Source organism: Sus scrofa, chromosome 6 (assembly GCF_054392235.1).
Source record: "Sus scrofa isolate SSC_HxYL_T2T_F1_AM1 chromosome 6, Sscrofa_HxYL_maternal_Yorkshire_Landrace_v2.0, whole genome shotgun sequence".
NCBI classification, from domain to species: Eukaryota; Metazoa; Chordata; class Mammalia; order Artiodactyla; family Suidae; genus Sus; species Sus scrofa.
Window position 1 is genome coordinate 163535090 of NC_139388.1, and position 17242 is coordinate 163552331.

General features: G+C 50.0%; 1 protein-coding gene across 1 annotated transcript in view; it reads left to right on the plus strand.

Moving 5' to 3' along the window:
* The first annotated feature begins 1920 nt into the window (after positions 1 to 1920).
* SLC1A7 (solute carrier family 1 member 7) overlaps positions 1921 to 17242 on the plus strand; it is a 50350-nt gene continuing 35028 nt past the window's right edge. Inside the window, exons 1-3 of the mRNA XM_021096614.2 lie at positions 1921 to 1953; positions 4625 to 4915; positions 11873 to 11952. Coding sequence (XP_020952273.2) covers positions 1921 to 1953; positions 4625 to 4915; positions 11873 to 11952 — 404 coding nt within the window. The remainder of the gene's footprint in view (positions 1954 to 4624; positions 4916 to 11872; positions 11953 to 17242) is intronic.

Here is a 17242-nt window from a genome sequence, read left to right on the forward strand (position 1 = left end):
CCGGGAAGGGCTCAGCCTACAGTGAGCTGGGGAGACGTGTCAGGGAGGAGGTTAAGGCGCCTCTGGGATGGCTCTGGAAAGCAGCCAGCACACCCAGAGCTGTCATCCCCATAAACCCAGCTGGGAGCTCCGAGCGCTCAATCTAAACTCACTTTGATACACGGTGGAAGGGGTGAGGCCCCAGGTCTGCTGGCGCTCCAGCCTCCTGAGCTGCGGGTTCCCAGAGGCAGCCCCCAAACCTCAAGCCTGGGCCCCTCTTTGGCACAACCCTTCCCCTCAAAAAACATACCCTCTTCCCCGGCTAACTCCTGACTTATTTAGGTCTCTGACTAAATGACCCCTCCTCCAAGAAGCCTTCCTACACCCACCTTCCAGGGCTGAGTCAGCCCCTCTTCTGGCCCTGGAGAATCCTTAAGAGTGAATAAATCGAGGCTGGTGGCCTCCATCCCGGCAGAGAGCTGCTGGTCGGAGAAACGGCTCAATGGCAAACTCACTTCTGCAGAGTGGGGCAGCTGCACCTGTGATTCTGGTCTCGTTTTTAATGCCACTGTTGATCTCCTCTGTCCACAGCATCTTAATCAGAGCAGCTCAAGTCTCCCAAGAGACTTCCTGCTGCCCATCCGTTTCAGCTGCTCTGGAGGGTAACCCCCTGCTCCTTGGGGCCCCGGAGATCCCCCTGTAACTCTGAAGATGATGCACTGTTTTCAGATGTCATGGTAACAAACAAAGACAGTTTTAGTCTCACAGATTTTTAGTGCCTTGTCAAAGCCACTTCAAAGGGATTAATCCCCAGGGCTGACTGCGGAAGGGTCTGAGTTAGTGGGAGGAGGAGGAGGGGGGTGTATCCGGGGTGGTCAGAGAAGGCTTCAGGGAAGATGGGGCATTTGCCCTGTGACTTCAGAGACCGAGAGGAGGACATTCCAGGCAGAGGAGCCGGCATGGGCACAGGTGTGGAGGCCCGAGAGAGGACGCGGCGCTCGAGGACCTCAAAATTGTTTGGGATTATAAAACCTCAAGGTATAACGAGGCAGAGGAAGTATTTGCTGGAGATGTGAGCAAATCCAAGCCCCTGCGGACCTCAACCTCTTCCCTAAGGAGCAGGGACTTCAACCTGGAGGCTGGAGGCTGCACTGTTCCAATGTGTATTCCCCAAACACCAGACTCGTGGAATTCTCTGCTCCAGAAGAGGGCTGCGCTTCTCTATCCCCCTCTGGGAGACTCCCAACACATGTTAGTTTTGTAAAGGCTCTGCTAAAACGAATAGTGACTACCTGTAAGTGTCTGCAAGGCACCAGGCAATGCTCTGAGGATATAGCAAGCATCACCATACTTGACCCCCGTCACAACCCTATGAACAAAGTACTGCTGTATTATTTCTATTTTATAGAGACGTTAAGGTCACACAGTTAGTAAGTGATAGAGCTAAGATGTGAACTTGAGCAGTCTGACTTTGAAGAGTCCTGGAGAAAAGAGCCTGCTTAACTTTGTTTCATCTAGCATTTCCTGACTTGTTTTTAATTATGACAAAGATGTTTGCATATCTAGTAACCTTGTAAGGCAACTGATTCTGTGGGCAATGGGGAGCTATTAAAGGGCTCTTATCCAGGAGCTTTTTATTTGATTTGCAAATATCCTTAGGAAGCCCTTATCAGTCATTTACACTTTAGTATGAATTAGTCCTTTCTTAGACTACCTCAGTTCTCTTATAAGCTCTTGAGAGCAAGTACTATGTCAACTCACTGCTAGGTCCCCAGTACCCAGGAAGGAGGACGTGAGATGGCGCTAGAAGAAATTAGCTTGAATGAATTGTAACTTTTCCTGTTGAAGACAGTTGGAGCAATGGAAAGAAAGGCCTGGCCTCTGGGAGGTAATCCTGTCAGAGTGTAAGGGACAGGAGACAGGAACTATTGCGGGGGCGCCATGGGATTCCGAGTCTTGGAGCTGAAGTGCAAAGTAAGACTCACCTACTTCATGGCTAAAGGTCTGGCCTGGACATTGATCAAAATGCAAATACAAACAGCTACTCAGAATGTTTTCTCTTCTAGGTAGCAACTAAACCACCTGGTTGATTGGAAAATGAGGCATTAGTTGGAGTTCAAGGTACATCAGGAGATTCTTGGTTTTAGGAGTTGGAGCTAGAGGAAGAAAAAGACTCAGGAGTACCCATTGTGGCTCAGCAGAAACGAATCTGACCAGCATCCATGAGGATGCAGATTCCATCCCCGGCCTCACACAGTGGGTTAAGGATCTGGCATTGCCACAAGCTGTGGTGTAGGTCGCAGACGCGGCTCGGATCTGGCGTTGCTGTGGCTGGGGTGTAGGCCAGCAGCTGCAGCTCTGATTAGACCCCTAGCCTGGGAGCCTCCATATGCTGTAGGTACAGCCCTAAAAAGATTTTAAAAAAAGACTCTCAGACTTGTATCTACCCCCTTCACCCCTAAAGCTACTGGCAAAGAACAGGGGGACCTGGAGGATTGGGTTGTTGAACCGAGGGATTCTTAGCACCTGGGCCATTTCTCTCTTCCTAAGGAGGTCCAGGGTTAAAGTCACAGAGCTGGTTGACCCAGAATCTAAGGGTCCTCTCTCAGATGGCAGCTTTGCCCATGGCTTCAGGGCCTGCACCCCAACCCCCTCCACCTGGACCCGTTGTTCCTTGCGCCCCTCCCATCCCCTTTGTCAGGGGAGGCAGCCTTGTGCACACCCTACCCCTAGGGCAGACCCTGCGGCCATCTGACTGCCCCTAATGCGATTACAGACTCCTGGTGAAATAGACGAGAGTTAATTCCCTCTGGCTTTAAAGGGCAGGCCAGGCCACAAGAAACAGAAAAAAAACAAAATGCACAAAAAAGCAAAACACAGGAGTTCCTGCGGAAATGAACCTGACGAGTATCCATGATGTTTCGGGTTTGATCCCTGGCCTCGCTCAGTGGGTGCAGGATCTGGTGTTGCCGTGAGCTGTGGTGTAGGTTGCAGACATGGCTCAGATCCCACATGACTGTGGCTGGCAGCTGCAGCTCCAAATTGACCCCTGGCCTGGGACTTCCATATACAGCAGGTGTAGCCCTAAAAACACAACATAAACAAAACCAAAAACCTTTTATCAAAAAATGCTAACTATAGATGATGAGCCTAGCAGCCCCCCTGCTTGGCAGCTTACAGTTCCCCATTGCTTTCTCGGTGGAAGGCTGCACCAGCCCCAGTGAAGGAGATGCTGTCATTATGTCTGCTTGATTAGGGAGACAAGGCACTGAGCACTTAAATGGCTTGTCCGGGATCACACAGCTAGTATGTGGCAGTGCTGGGACTTGAATGTGGGTCCCTTGGGCCCTGTCATCTTTAAAAATAATGCACTCTGGAGTTCCCCCTGTGGCACAGTGGGTTAAGGATCCAAGCATTGTCTCTGCAGTGGTGTGGGTTTGATCCCTGGCCTGGTGCAGTGGGTTAAGCATCTGGCATTGCTGCAGCTGTGGCTCAGATTCTATCCCTGGCCTGGGAACTTTCCTATGCCATGGGTACAGCCACAAAAGAAAAAAAAAAAAAAGCCCTAAAAAATAAGCCCTGGGAACCTACAGGGATCCCAGCTTTTGGCTTAAAGCAGCCCTGATGGAGACATATCACAGTGGGTGCCAGAGCCCGAGTAAGAACTCAGGTCCTACATTCCCCACAATACTGGGAAGCACCCTTGAACCCATCACCTACTCAGGTGGTAGAAACCAAACCAACATAGGCCTGAATTCCACTCTGCTATTTGCCAGCTCTGCGACCATGACCAAGGGTCTCTGGCTCCTGGGGCCTCAATCTCCCTTCCAGTAAAGCGAAGTTTGAACCCCGAGGATGGCAGGAATGACTTCCTGATGGAAATCACGTAGGTACAGCCGCTAGAACAGGCCTGCCCCACAGCATGCTCAACCTCTCTTTGCCCATTTCCTCGTCTGTAAAAGGATACTTAGGCATTCCCATCATGGCTCAGTGGTTAACGAATCCGACTAGGAACCATGAGGTTGCAGGTTCGATCCCTGGCTTCGCTCAGTGGGGTAAGGATCCGGCGTTGCTGTGAGCTGTGGTATAGGTCGCAGATGTGGCTCAGATCCCGCATTGCTGTGGTTGTGGTGTAGGCCGGCAGCTACAGCTCCAATTCAACCCCTAGCCTGGGAACCTCCATATGCCACGGGAGCGGCCCTGAAAAGACAAAAAGACAAAAAGACAAAAAAAAAAAAAAAAAAAAAAAAAAGGTGCTTAGAGCACTCCCTGCTAGAGGCTGGCGTTAGGATTAAATGTGCTAATACCAGTAAAGTGAACCTAGAACAGCCCATGGTGCACAATTAATGCTTAACGCTGGCGATGGCTGGCCTTGTTAGGTATTTATTATTATTTATTATTGCTAATTATCATCCTGCCTTTAATTTGTCTGGAATGCAGTGGAGGTGAAAATCGAACCAACCAACCAAATGTTCCTCTCCTTTCTCCTACCGGTTCCTGGTTCCCTCCCCCGTTTAAGAGGAGCACTTGGCTTTGAGGTCGGAACCCCCAACCACGTGGCCTGCTCTAATTTCCCAGGCTCTAATCTGCTCCTGGCTCCTAATGATGCAGCTGGTAATAGGATTGTGACTTCCCTCTGGGGCAGCCACACAAGCCATGGCTGTGGGGCTGGCGACTGGTGCTTAGTAACCCTGACTACCTGCCGGCTGAGGAGCCAGAGCCCCCAGCCAGGACCCTGTGCCCGGCTGGCCTCCCGTGCGGGGAATGGTGCTGTGCCCCGGGCCAGCAGGCTGGGCTCACCATGGTGCTGGGTGCCATCCTGGCACGAGGTTGGGATGTGTGCCGGCGGAACGGGCTGCTCATCCTGTCTGTGCTATCTGTCACCGTGGGCTGCCTCCTTGGCTTCTTCCTGAGGACCCGGCACCTCTCACCGCAGGTCAGCCATGTGGGCATCACACATCCCCATCTCAGAGTGCTGGGTGGGCCTGGGAGACTGGGGGTCACATTCCCACTCTGTGGCTTCCTGATGACATGACAGTGGGGGATCGCTTTGCCTCTCTGAGTCCCAGTTTTCTCCTCTGTAAAGGGGGTGTGATAAACGCACTGCAGGGCTAGAGTGAGAGGGGAAGTGGTACAAGCTGGCATCTCCAGGTGAGCGAGAAGCAAGGATACCTCATTAGAATAACCACCAGCTTAGACCTGTCGGGAAGGGAAGATTGGGTCTGTAAGCTTGCAAAGCAGGCATCAGAGAACACCTCCTAAAGAAGCTCATGGACAGAGAGCCAGAGAGGATGTTCCAGGCAAAGGCAAGAGCAGGAGCAAGGCAGAGGAGCAGGAAAGAGTTGCAGGGTGTTGGAGCAAGTGGTACATGGCAGCTGGAATGTATGCTGGGAGGCAGGGGCTGGAGGACAGGGGCCATCAGGCCTCTGGACCCCCTCACCAAGCACAGACGGGGAGCAGCCACAGCAAGCTTTGAGCAGGGCCATGACATGGGCAGACCTGAGCTTGGCGACATCCTCTGGGGCTGAGTGCAAGATGGGGTAGTGGTGGTGGACAGGCAGGGGGCCAAGGGTGGGGTGAGACATGACAGGGATGAATGGAGCACACGTGAGAGCTGTTTCTAAAAGAGGAAGCTTCGGGATGGGGCAGCTGATCCGGTGTGGGGTTGAGGAACAGAGAGGCAAGGCAGGCCCCCAGGGTTCTGGTCTGTGTAACTGCAAGCGGGAAGAAGCCTTGCCTGGGGAAGGGCCTTTTCTCATGTAGCACCCATCTCTTAAATGAGAGGGAAGGACACGCATAGGGCTGAAGGGAAGATTATCCTGACACTTGTTCAAGGGGGAGGAGGACTTTATTCAAGACTATGGCAATAGGAGAGAGAGACCAGGCTCGACTCCGAATATGATGGTGACAGTTGGGATCTACAGCCAATGAGCATAGCGAGGGGTTCAATGGATAGAAAATTACTAAGACGAGACCTTGAGGGTAGGGTAGGGTGATTCCTGCTAAACCCACTTAACAGGATCTTTGTTGAAGGCAGAGTTGAGGGATTCTCACGAAATTGATGAACAGGGGTTTTGCTACAAATGGGTGTAGCAAGACAAAGGCAAGGCCCAAGGATGAGTTAGTTGAAAAGCGGGCTCAGAATAGACCGTCTAGAGCTTGGTCAAGGCGAGAGGTTTTGTCACTGGGCTCCTGGAAGATTCCCTATTTTATCAAATTCCTCTTCCTACAATTCAGTGACATCTAACATAATCTCTCTAACTGGGCCTCAAGGCATATGATTACATCTTCCATTAAAAGGAAAAGACCCTTCTCTGAGAATGGAGCCCACTACTGCTACAGTAACGCCGTTGAGCTGCTGTCAGTTATTTAGGGAGGCGCGTGGACTGCGGAGGCAGAGGAACCCTGAACTTTGACGCTACGAGTGTGGCCGAAGGCAAAATTCAATCTTTCTTTCAGCACTCGGTTTCCTTTTCTATAAAACGGAGGGGCTGGGACTCCATGTCTGCTAGAGCTGCTGTTAAGAAGTAAACAAGGACCCATCAGTGCCAGGGTACAGTGGGTGTTACTGCATTCCTCCATCCAAGTCCTACCTACACCAAGCCCCTCAGCTATTCCGTATCTCACAAAAATTCTTCCAAACCTGCCCACATCTGAAATAAGATGCTCTTTCCACACTCCCCCCATGCTCATTCCTCCGCTGGAACCCAGCTGCTGGCAGTCTTGCTTCAGAATCACTTGTTAAAAATCTATTTCTCCCATCAGACTCCAATTTGATTATCCCGTGGGCTTTCTTGAACCAAAATGTGAGCCTTGCTCAGGGTCACAAGAGAACCCTCAACAAATTGTTGGATTAAACTGGCAAAGGCACAACAAATCTACAAGCCACTTTCCTTGATTTTCCTCAGCAACTAAGATATATCTCTTGCAGGAAGATTATTTTGTGAAAACAAATTGGAATGCCTGTTATTAAAAGCCAGACTCATCTGGGGCCTCCTCTGCCGAGGCTGCCTTCCCCATCTGCTTGGAAATGCGAATGTGTTCCGGTCTGGATTAACCTGCCAGATAAATTGAAGGAAAGATGTGGAGTCTTAGAACAATTATTTGGCAGGAATTGGCTTTCTCAGCATCTTACTTTGAAATCCAGGAATTGTTTGTTTGATCTCTGCCTGTGACTCAGAAACCAAACCCTTGTTATTTTGTAAGCTGATGCAACAGGCAAAAATCCTAAACAATATGCAAAATGGTAGACTGTCCTACTTGTGAAAAGAGCTTACAACATCACAGGATTTATCTCTGGAAATGAATATCTCATTTAAAAATATAGATCATTTTGAGAGTTTCAGTTAAACGATGATGGATTTGCAATAGCACCCATTTTCTTTTCCTTCCTGGGATACCACTACAATTATAGTAACAGAATTTTATTTATTTTTTGCTGTTCAGGGCAACACCTGCAGCATATGGAGGTTCCCAGGCTAGGGGTCAAATTGGAGCTACAGCGGCCAGCCTATGCCACAGCCACAGCCACACAGGATCTGAGCCGCGTCTGCGACCTACACCACAGCTCATGGCAACACTGGATCCTCAACCCATTGAGCAAGGCCAGGGATCGAACCTGCAACCTCATGGTTCCTAGTTGGGTTCGTTTCTGCTGCGCCACAATGGAAACTCCTAGAATTTTTTTTTTTTTTTAAGGTATAAACTGCCAAGAACAAATTCAATAGACAAAGAGACAAAACTGGAGAAAAGAAGTCGAGGAATGACAAAAAATCAGACCAGATGGGAAGTGGATAGAGCTGAGTGATCTCGCTTAGTAGAACACAAGAAGCTGCATGAAGTCTCGTGTCTGCAGAAGCAGATACCACTTGAGTTTGTCTGGGAGAACTCCAGAAGCGCTCTGGACTTGAAAGCGCAAGGTGCTGCAGGAGGCAGGGGTCGAGCATGCAGGGAAAATCAACCTTGGGTTAGAATTTTGTGACTAGAGCAGTTAGACCCCTAGGTCTCTTCCAGTAATCAGGGGACTCCTCCTCCACCATCTCTATCCCCCTGCCTGTCCCAACAACCAGAGCAGCTTGACCGAGGGCTATGAGGCCCCCCTGGGTGTGCTGGGGCAGGGGAGGTGGTGAGGCACGTGCTTCAAGCGAATTCACGGACACCTGCATCCTGAGGGTGGGATCCCTTTAAGGCTTCTGTCAGCTGGGCTTAGGCACAGCACCCCCCTCACCCAGCCAGAGGTAGGACTTCTCTTGCTCAAGGCTCAGAGAGAAGATCTCCAGATTCTGCTGAGAAGGAGAATCCTCCCCATCCCACCCTCCCCCCTGCAACCCAGTGAAAAAGCCAGATCTTCCCGCATTAAGCCTTCCTTCAGGAGCCTTCGTTGACAGGTTCCCCTCATGCACACAGAGGTTGAGGGCCTCGCACTTACACACAAGCAGAAGCCAAAGTCAAAGCTGCTAATGCGGAAGACAGGGACCAAGCAGACAGGACAGTGGGTCTCTAATGGAGCAGGGGCAATGCAGGGAGTCGAAGAAAACCCTTAAACTCTTAAAAAAATACTTCAGTTCTCCAGAGATATGAGAAAACACATAGGGACTGTAAAACAGAACAGGATGAAAAAAGAAGAAACAACCCAAGAACAAGAAAGCGATTTCGGAAATTAAACGTAGAGGAGCCAAGATAAAAATGTCAATAGCTGAGATAAAGCGACCCAAATCCCGCAGAAAGGAAAAGCAAAAGAAATGTAAGTAGAAAAAGGAACTATAAGAAAACGAAACTGTCCAACATCGAACCCACTAATAAGAGCTTTAAAGAGAGCTTCCAGAAAAATTTCACAGAGAAAAACAGGAATGTTTCTCAGACGTGAAAGGCATGCATAGCACTAAGAATTTTTTACAAAGGAGGGAAATCTCCTACCACGATACATCACCATGAAAATTACAGAAAACTGGAGATAAACAGATGATCCTTGAGTGGTTCTGAGGGCATAAAACTCATCTAATGTAAAGACGAGGGAGTGAGAATGGCTCCAAGCACTGTAAGCAACGCTAGAATCTAGAAGTCAAAGAGGATATGGTTTTGAAATAGGAAGGGGACTTTCTTTTATACTAAGGATCTCATTTATGGCCCATCTATTATTAGACATAAATAGCATAAAGGCATTTTTGCTGTGGAAAACTCAGAAGTTTCTCTCCCATTCACCCTTACGAGGAGGTGACCAAAGGAGATGTTCCAGCAAAACAAGAAGGTAAACCAAGTAGGCAAGGGGTCCAGGAAAGAAAGGATCCCATTCAGGAGAACATCCCATAACAACAGCAAAGACAAGACCTGTGACAACCTCTGGGCCTAAAGAACAATCTGCCCAACCTGGACAGAAGGATGCGGAGCTCCTGGAATGAGGTCCCAGGGGTCTCAAAAGGGACCTGTGTGTTTGAATACATAGAAAATACTATTGTCAGGCCCTCAGGCATTTGGAAGAGATTAATGAGTGGTTCACAGAAAAGGAAGTAAGTGAAAAATCAGTCAGTTATTACCTTTAGGGGAAAAAATGAAAGGAGATATGGCTGGCTCAACAGTGAACAATATTTTGTGATCAAAACATTATAAACTTTGACGATGAATTTAACCAAAATTGATATAACGATGAAACAATAGGAGAGAAAAGGGAAAAGGAACAAAGCCCTCATTTGTTGTGGCAGGAAAGTTAATAGATGTCAAAAAGGCATATCCAGGAATAGCGTAATAACCACATTATTTACAAATAGCCAAACTACGGGAAACGGCTAGAGGAGCTGAGAATGGTCACTGCTGGGGGCATGGACTGGAGGATATAAATGGGTGAGGAATGACCACCTTTTTATCACGATAGTGATATCTAAATTAAAGAATATACACGTGGATTAAAATTAATTAAAAAGACATAGGATGGGTAGTATGTGTGTGTGTGTGTGTGTGTGTGTCTGTCTGTCTTTTTAGGGCTGCACCCACGGCATATCGAGGTTCTGAGGCTAGGGGTCGAATCAGAACTGTAGCCCCCGGCCTATGCCACAGCATTGTGGAATTTGAGCTGCATCTATGACTTAACACCAAAGCTCACAGCAACGCTGGTACCCTAACCCACTGAGCAAGGCCAGGGATCGAAACTGCGTCTTCATGGATGCTAGTCAGATTTGTTTCCACTGAGCCACGATGGGAACTCCAGGATGGGTACCTTTTTTTTTTTCTCTTTTTTTGTCTTTTTAGGGCCACACCCGCTGCATATGGAGGTTCTCAGGCTAGGAGTTGAATTGGAGCTACAGCTGCCAACCTACGCCAGAGCCACAGCAGCGCCAGAACCGAGTCACGGTCTGTGACCTACTCCACAGCTCATGGCAACTCCGGATCCTTAACCCACTGAGCAAGGCCAGGGATCAAACCTGCAACCTCACGGATACTAGTTGGATTCGTTTCCACTGTGCCATGACGGGAATTTCAGGGTCTATTTTTTTAAGGTAGATTCTCTGGTGCATTGAAAATGAGGACTAGGAGGCCTGACTTCTGGTCCTGCCCTGTTGCTAGGTCACTCTGGGCAAGCACCTCCCTCTCCTGGCCAAGCTTCCTCATCTATAAAATGAGTCAGCTGAACCTTAAGATCTTTAAAACCCCTTCTCAGCACCAACATTCTATAATTTGGGGCTTTTCAAAGCATCACACCAGTAACCAAGGGTTATGTTTGGCTTTGGTTTTAAAAAATAGTTACAAGTACAAAAATTTAAATCAGATGGTGCTTGTAAGCCCATGTACCGGCCTCACCCCACAAGCTTACTTCCTGAGGAAAGCAGACTCAAGCTAATGTAATGTCAGAAACAGCAAAATTGAATTAAAAAATTTAAAAACATCACACTCCGTTAAATTTGAATTTCAGATAAGCAACAAATCATTTCTGGCTTTAAGATCAAATATTTGTTGTTTCCCTGAAATTCAAACGTAACTGGGCTTAGGGATCCCTTCCTCTTCAGCGGGCAGCTTCTAGTCTTGGGACCTGTTACTCTGGAGACAGCTGATTGGGCAAGGACTTGGTGCTCTAATCTAAGGGCCCTCTGGATAGGCTGGAATCAGCAGCCTATGAGGAAGCTGGAGGCAAGAGCTCTGCCCAGTAAGGGCTCTGTAATATACAGAGTGGGGTCTCACCAAGCCAATCCCATTCTCGCTCTCATTTAGCATTTTAAATGGAAGCCACGCTTCAAGGGGCTAATAAGAATCTAGGAAAGTCGGGAGGAGGGCACTAAAGAGGGGACCCGGTACAGAAGGAGAAGTTGAATCAAGAATGCCCTGGCCTGTTTATGTGTCAGTCTCTTCATAGAGTAAACTGACAACTTCTCTGGTGCTGAACCTGTGCCTAATTCATTCTTGGGTACCCAGTTTGATGCCTGGCACAGTATGGGGTGAATGAATGTGTGAATGCTACAGCGCCTTGCCCTCTCGCCACTTGTCATCTATTACATGAGACAGACTTACAGCACAGCTAGGTGGGTGAATGGTGCAGAGGTGGGGGAGAGCGGTTATTTACTGGGATTGATGCCCGTTTACTCTCGTCCAGACCCTCTGCCAAGTGCTTTATGTGCATCTTCTCATTTAAGCCTCCTAATGGCCCTACGGAGTGGTGATTACCCTCGTGTTACAGATGAGGAAAAACTCAGAGAAGTTGAGTAGCTTGCTTAAGGCCACACAGCTATTAGAGGGGGCCAAGATTAGATCCCAAGTCTGCTTGGCTCCCAAGCCAGTGCTTTCTGCATGGACTCTGCTGTCCATGTGCCAGACAGGAGCATGCAGCTGAAATGGTGCTTTGAAGATTGGAAAGAAACTGGGACGTCTGCGCTGCCTGCTCTAACCCCAGCCCTTGCTGTGTTTTCAGGAAATTAGTTATTTCCAGTTTCCTGGAGAGCTCCTGATGAGGATGTTGAAGATGCTGATTCTACCCCTGGTGGTCTCCAGGTGAGAGGCGAGTGTTTGGCGGGAGGTCTGGGGCAGGGGGTTGGAGGAGCAGACTCTATACAGAGTCTCTAGGTGCCCTGCTCCTGCTGTGTGTGGCTGGACTGCAGGCTCTGGGTGGTGTGATTGTGGGGGTTTATGGGTAATAGGCAGTGTCACAGGCCGCTGGAGCCTGAGTTGTTCAGTGGCATCCGTTATTTCAGTCCCATTCCATGAACATTTTAGTGACTTGAACAAGTGATTTAGAGTCCTAGGATGTGACCTGACTCCAGGGTAGCTCGGGGCCAGGGCATTCAGGGATGGCTCCCAGGGAGGGGCTCTTTGGGGTGGATGCAGCAGGGTGTGGGGAAAAGATGACCTTGGGGACACTCATGGGGTGATATCCTGGCCTGGCTGTCTGCTGTACCGCCCTTGGACAGGTTATCAGACTTCTCTGTGCCTCAGTCTTCTCATCTGTAAAATGAGAATAACAACACCTACCCGGGGCCATCTATTTGCATGAGCGAAACGTTCGGGGGCTGATCACAGGGTGGGAGGCGAGCCGAGGGGATGTGCGGTTGGAGGGTGTGTCCTTGCTCAATCATGAACGACCTTGAACGCCAAGCTAGAGAAGTCAGTCTTTACCCATTAAGGTGAGGCCACAGGAAACCCTTGGAGACCACCAGGGTCCTACCACTGACCTGCTGGTGGCCTTGAGTCAGCCCCTGCCCCTCTCTAGGTCTCAGAGTTTCCAGATATGTATCAAGTTGGTGGCTCCAGACAATGCCTGAGAGCCCTTTGCCCTCACCTCCCAGGACTTCTCTGCAGGGAGTGATGTGGACAAGCCCCTGAGTCCTGGGGGAGGGAGTGGGCTCCGTCCCCTGGGGCAGGGTCCTCAGTCTCCCCAGTCGACCTGCTGCCAGGAATGAGCCAGCCCTTCTCCCCTTTGCCCCTGGGGGTGGAGATAATGCTGCCCCGGCCCTGGAGGCCTGGTGATGGTACTTTCTGCTGCACACAGAAGAGCTCAGTTCAGCTTCGTGCCCAGCATTTGGGTCTCTCAGGACTCAGCCTTCAAGGCTCTGCTGAAAGGCCACCTCCCCCCGGAAGACTTCCCTGACGCCTCAACCCACTCCGGTCATTGTCTCCTTTCCATGCACCTTTCACGTCATTCTCAGAGTCAGGGAATCTGTCAAGGTCACGCCAGTAGCCTCCCCATTGCTAAACCCAAAGGACACTCTGAGTTCCTAATTGATGGGACCTCTCTGCAGCAGTCGACACACTTGATACAGCAGTTGGCCACTCTTTCCTTCTAGAAACACTCTGCCCTATGGCCTGACGTCTCCGGCTTTGTCTGCTCTCTGTCCCTCCATCCTAGCACCTCTCCCTCTATGCAACCTCTACGGCGGCGCTGTCTCAGGCCTTTTCTCATCTGTCCTCGCGGCTTTAATATGCCTCCACCAGCCCCAGCACCTCCAAAAACAGATCTCGCTGAGCACATACTCAAATCGCCGCAGGATGTTTCACAGGATTTCGATTTAGCGTAGCCAGCTTGAGATTTTTACCCCGCAAGCCAGTTCCTTCCGTTTTCTGCTTGTGAGTGGCAGCTCCATCTGCCCACTATCCAAGCCTCCTTGTTTCTCCTCTTTCCCCAGCAGCTGGTCCATCAGCAACTCCAGCTGATTCTTCCCTGCCCCCGAGAGCCCAGCATCATGCCCGCCAACCTCACTGGTCTCCTGGCTTTGGTGCCCCTCTCATCTGTTCTCCACCTGGTGGCCAGAATGATTCCATGAAAAGCCAACTGGGCTATGCTCTTCATTCACCTTAAACATTTCAGTGGGACCCATGACCTTTTTTTTTTTTTTTTCCCCCTTCTTTTTTCACCACCTTGTGGCATATGGCGTTCCCGAGCCAGGGATCAGATCCAAGCCAAAGTTGTGACCTATGTCACAGGTGGGGCACAGGGAAGGAACCTGCATCCCAGTGCTCCAGAGATGCCACGGATACCGACGCACCACAGTGCAAACCCCTCCTGCGGAATTTAGAACAAACCCTCACATCCTTAACCTGACCGGTAGGAGGCCCTGCAGGATCCTCCCCACCTGTGCCCCATCTGATCTCATGCCTCACTCACTCCCAGTTCCCTGACCCCTCAGTTTCCTAAGCAGACCAAACCCCCTCCAGTCTCAGGGTCTCTGCATAGGCTGCTCCTTCTGCCTGGAACACGCTTCCCCAACACTTTATATGTCTTTGCCTTCCTCTTCCTTTCTATCTTAATTTCCACGTGACCTCCTCAGAAAGGCTGTCCCCACCAGTCCCCCTTCGCCCCTGCCTCCACTCTCCCCACCACGCGCTCTCGTTTTGCCAGCACAGCTCTTGCTCTGTGTTGCTATTCTGTTCGTATTCAGTTGTCAGCTTGTTTCTCTATCTCCCACTGGACCATAAACTCTGTGCAGGCAGAGACAATATTCTGTAGAGGTTCCACTCTGGACTTTGCCAAATGCCTGGCACATAGTACGTGCTTATTAATAACCTGCGCAGTGAATTAATGAGGTCAGCGATCATGCGCTGTGCCTTTTGGGTACCAGGCACTGAAGATACAGGGATGAATGAGGGTCTGTCCCTGATTAGCTCACAGGCTGTGAGGGAGGCTGATGAGAAAAGAGACAATTACACCTCAGCCAAGTTAAATGCATAGATGGAGGAAGGACGGGCGTTTTTGTTGCCGGTCCCCCCCCCTCCCCCCGCCGCCCCAGTTTTACAGCAGTATTGTTAGGCAGCCTGACCATCCTTTGTTGCTGACTTTACACACTGCCTGGGCATTGCCTCTCATTCAAAACGGAAATGCCTCAAAGGCAGAAGCCCTTGCGTGGACCCTGGAGTCAGACAGATCTGGGTGCCCATCCTGGCCCTGCCATTTCCTAGCTGTGGAATCTCGGGCAAGTTATTTAACTTAAAAAAAAAAAAAATCATGGACTCAGAGTCAGAGGCTTGGGTCGTAGACCTGCTTCCACTGCAAGTCATCGTGTGACCTTGGGGAAAGCGCTCTCACCCTGGGCCTCCGTTTGCCCCGCATCCCCAGTGACTTTGGGGCCACCCAGCTCTCGGAGTGCTGCCTTTCAAAGGCCTGGTCTCTTGCCACTAGACTCAAGTGCTCTCTCTTGGCTGGAATTGGAATGTGGTATTAACTTGAGAAAAGCCAGTGTGTATTCATATGTTTCATGTGTTTATTATACAGTTTGGGCTGCTGCAGAGCAACCGTGTCACTGAAAAATGGAAGTGCTTTAAAACTTTCCTACTAAGGGAGAAGTAAACCTTCTTGGGGGAAAATAACACATTTCCCAGCCCCCAGCCTCTCGGTCCCTGAGCCCTCAGTCCTTTACCTTCACCTGGTCTGTAACCCATCCATCCATCATCCACCCATCCACTGCCCACAGTTTCCCGAGCTCTTGTTCCTGGCCACCCCAGGGCCAGGCATTCCTCTCCTTAAGAAACATCCACTCTGGTGTGAAGGTGTTACTCAGAACAGAGCCAAATCACCAAAGATGCTTAGAAAAATCTTATGTCAGCCCTCATGCCGTGTTTACTGAACCAGAACTGCCAAAAGGCTCAAACAGTGAAATAGCCACAAGTGTTCTAATGGTTTAAAAAAGAACCCCTGATGTCTTGGGATCATGCCTTCTGGCTGGATGGCTAAAGAGCCTGGCATGAGGATGGCTGCTTTTCAGTCTCAGGGCCCCAAGCCATCACCCCAGGAGACAGAGCTTTTCTGTGGTGTGATTGTTCCGGGGCAGTAGGAGGACACACATCAAAGCACGTTTGTTTCAGTTCCAATAAGTTGCAAGTCTGGGCCTCAAAGCCTGGCACCCATGACTAAATACTCCCACCTCTTTCTCAGAAGAACCTGCCTCCCTTCCCGATGCCAAGCCCTTGACATTAGGCCGGTCACCGCTTTAATCCCTAAACATGCCACGGACCACCCTGGCTCACCTGCCCCCCTTCCAGGAATGCCCTCTTCTCCCCTTAGTTAAGTCCTGCTCTGTGGTCAAAACCTAGATCAGGTTTCTTCTGTGACGTCCTCCCAGATTTTCATTTATTGATAACTCCTGATGCCCTCTCTCCATTCCTGATACTGGTTGTAACCCTGGCTGGACTCACTGTTGTTGGTTAAATGAATTCGCACTCATGGCTGGCCTATCACATGATGGGATAGAAATACCATTTTCTATATCGATAGAAAGAAATTTCTATATCAAATAGATACAGATTTGTATCTATACAAATGTAGAAATACATTAGCATTCATATCTGGACCAGCCCCTCATGCTGCTTCCAAGGGGTAGGTCCAGTTGCCAGGACCCCTCTGTGGAGAAGAGCCATGTGCATTGCTGTGTTTTGACATGAGATCCTGGGAGGGGGGGGTCTGTTCATTTCCCCCTTGTCATTCACACTCACCTCTACCTGGTGGTCAGTGTGAGAGATTTTTGCAGAAGACCGGAATTGAGTAGCTAAGCAAAGAGAGGGGATGAGATGGACAGCAGTACGGGCGGTAATGGTGCGGTTGACACAAGGGGAGAGAAGTCCCTATGCCTGCCTTGGAGGGTCTCACCGCCAGCAGGGAAACAGCCACAGAGATATTTTGTTCCAGAGAATGGGAACGGGGTGGGGGGGGGGGGAAGTGGCTCATGGCCTGGGGTCGAGCCCAGCTCTGTCACTCTTCCCTCCATCTGGCATCTTCCAGCTCAGGGGCCTCTTTTCTCTGTCCGCACCTTCATTCCCTCTACCCCTCTCCCAAGACCAGCCAGAAATCCTGCCCTCCTTGTCTTTGAAGGGCCTCCAGGAGTTCCTGTTGTGGCACACTGGTTAACGAATCCGACTAGGAACCATGAGGTTGCGGGTTCGATCCCTGGCCTCGCTCAGTGGGTTACGGATCCGGCGTTGCCGTGAGCGGTGGTGTAGGCCGCAGATGCGGCTTGGATCCTGCATTGCTATGGCTGTGGTGTAGGCCGGCGGCTATAGCTCTGATTAGACCCTTAGCCTGGGAACCTCCATATGCCACAGGAGCGGCCCTAGAAGAGGCAAAAAGAGTAAAAATAATAATAATAATAATAAATAAAAGGCACCTCCTCCTGCCCTAAACCTGGAGTGGGGTGGGGTGGAGGTGCTGCTCAGCTTCTGGTCAAAAGTGGCTCATCAAGGAATTCCTTCTGAACAAAGACAACTCCCTTACTATAATAGCAATTCTGAAGAATATGATTCGTCTCTTTCTCAGGGATCTCACAGGGTCTGCTACATAGTAGGTGCCTAAGAAATGCTT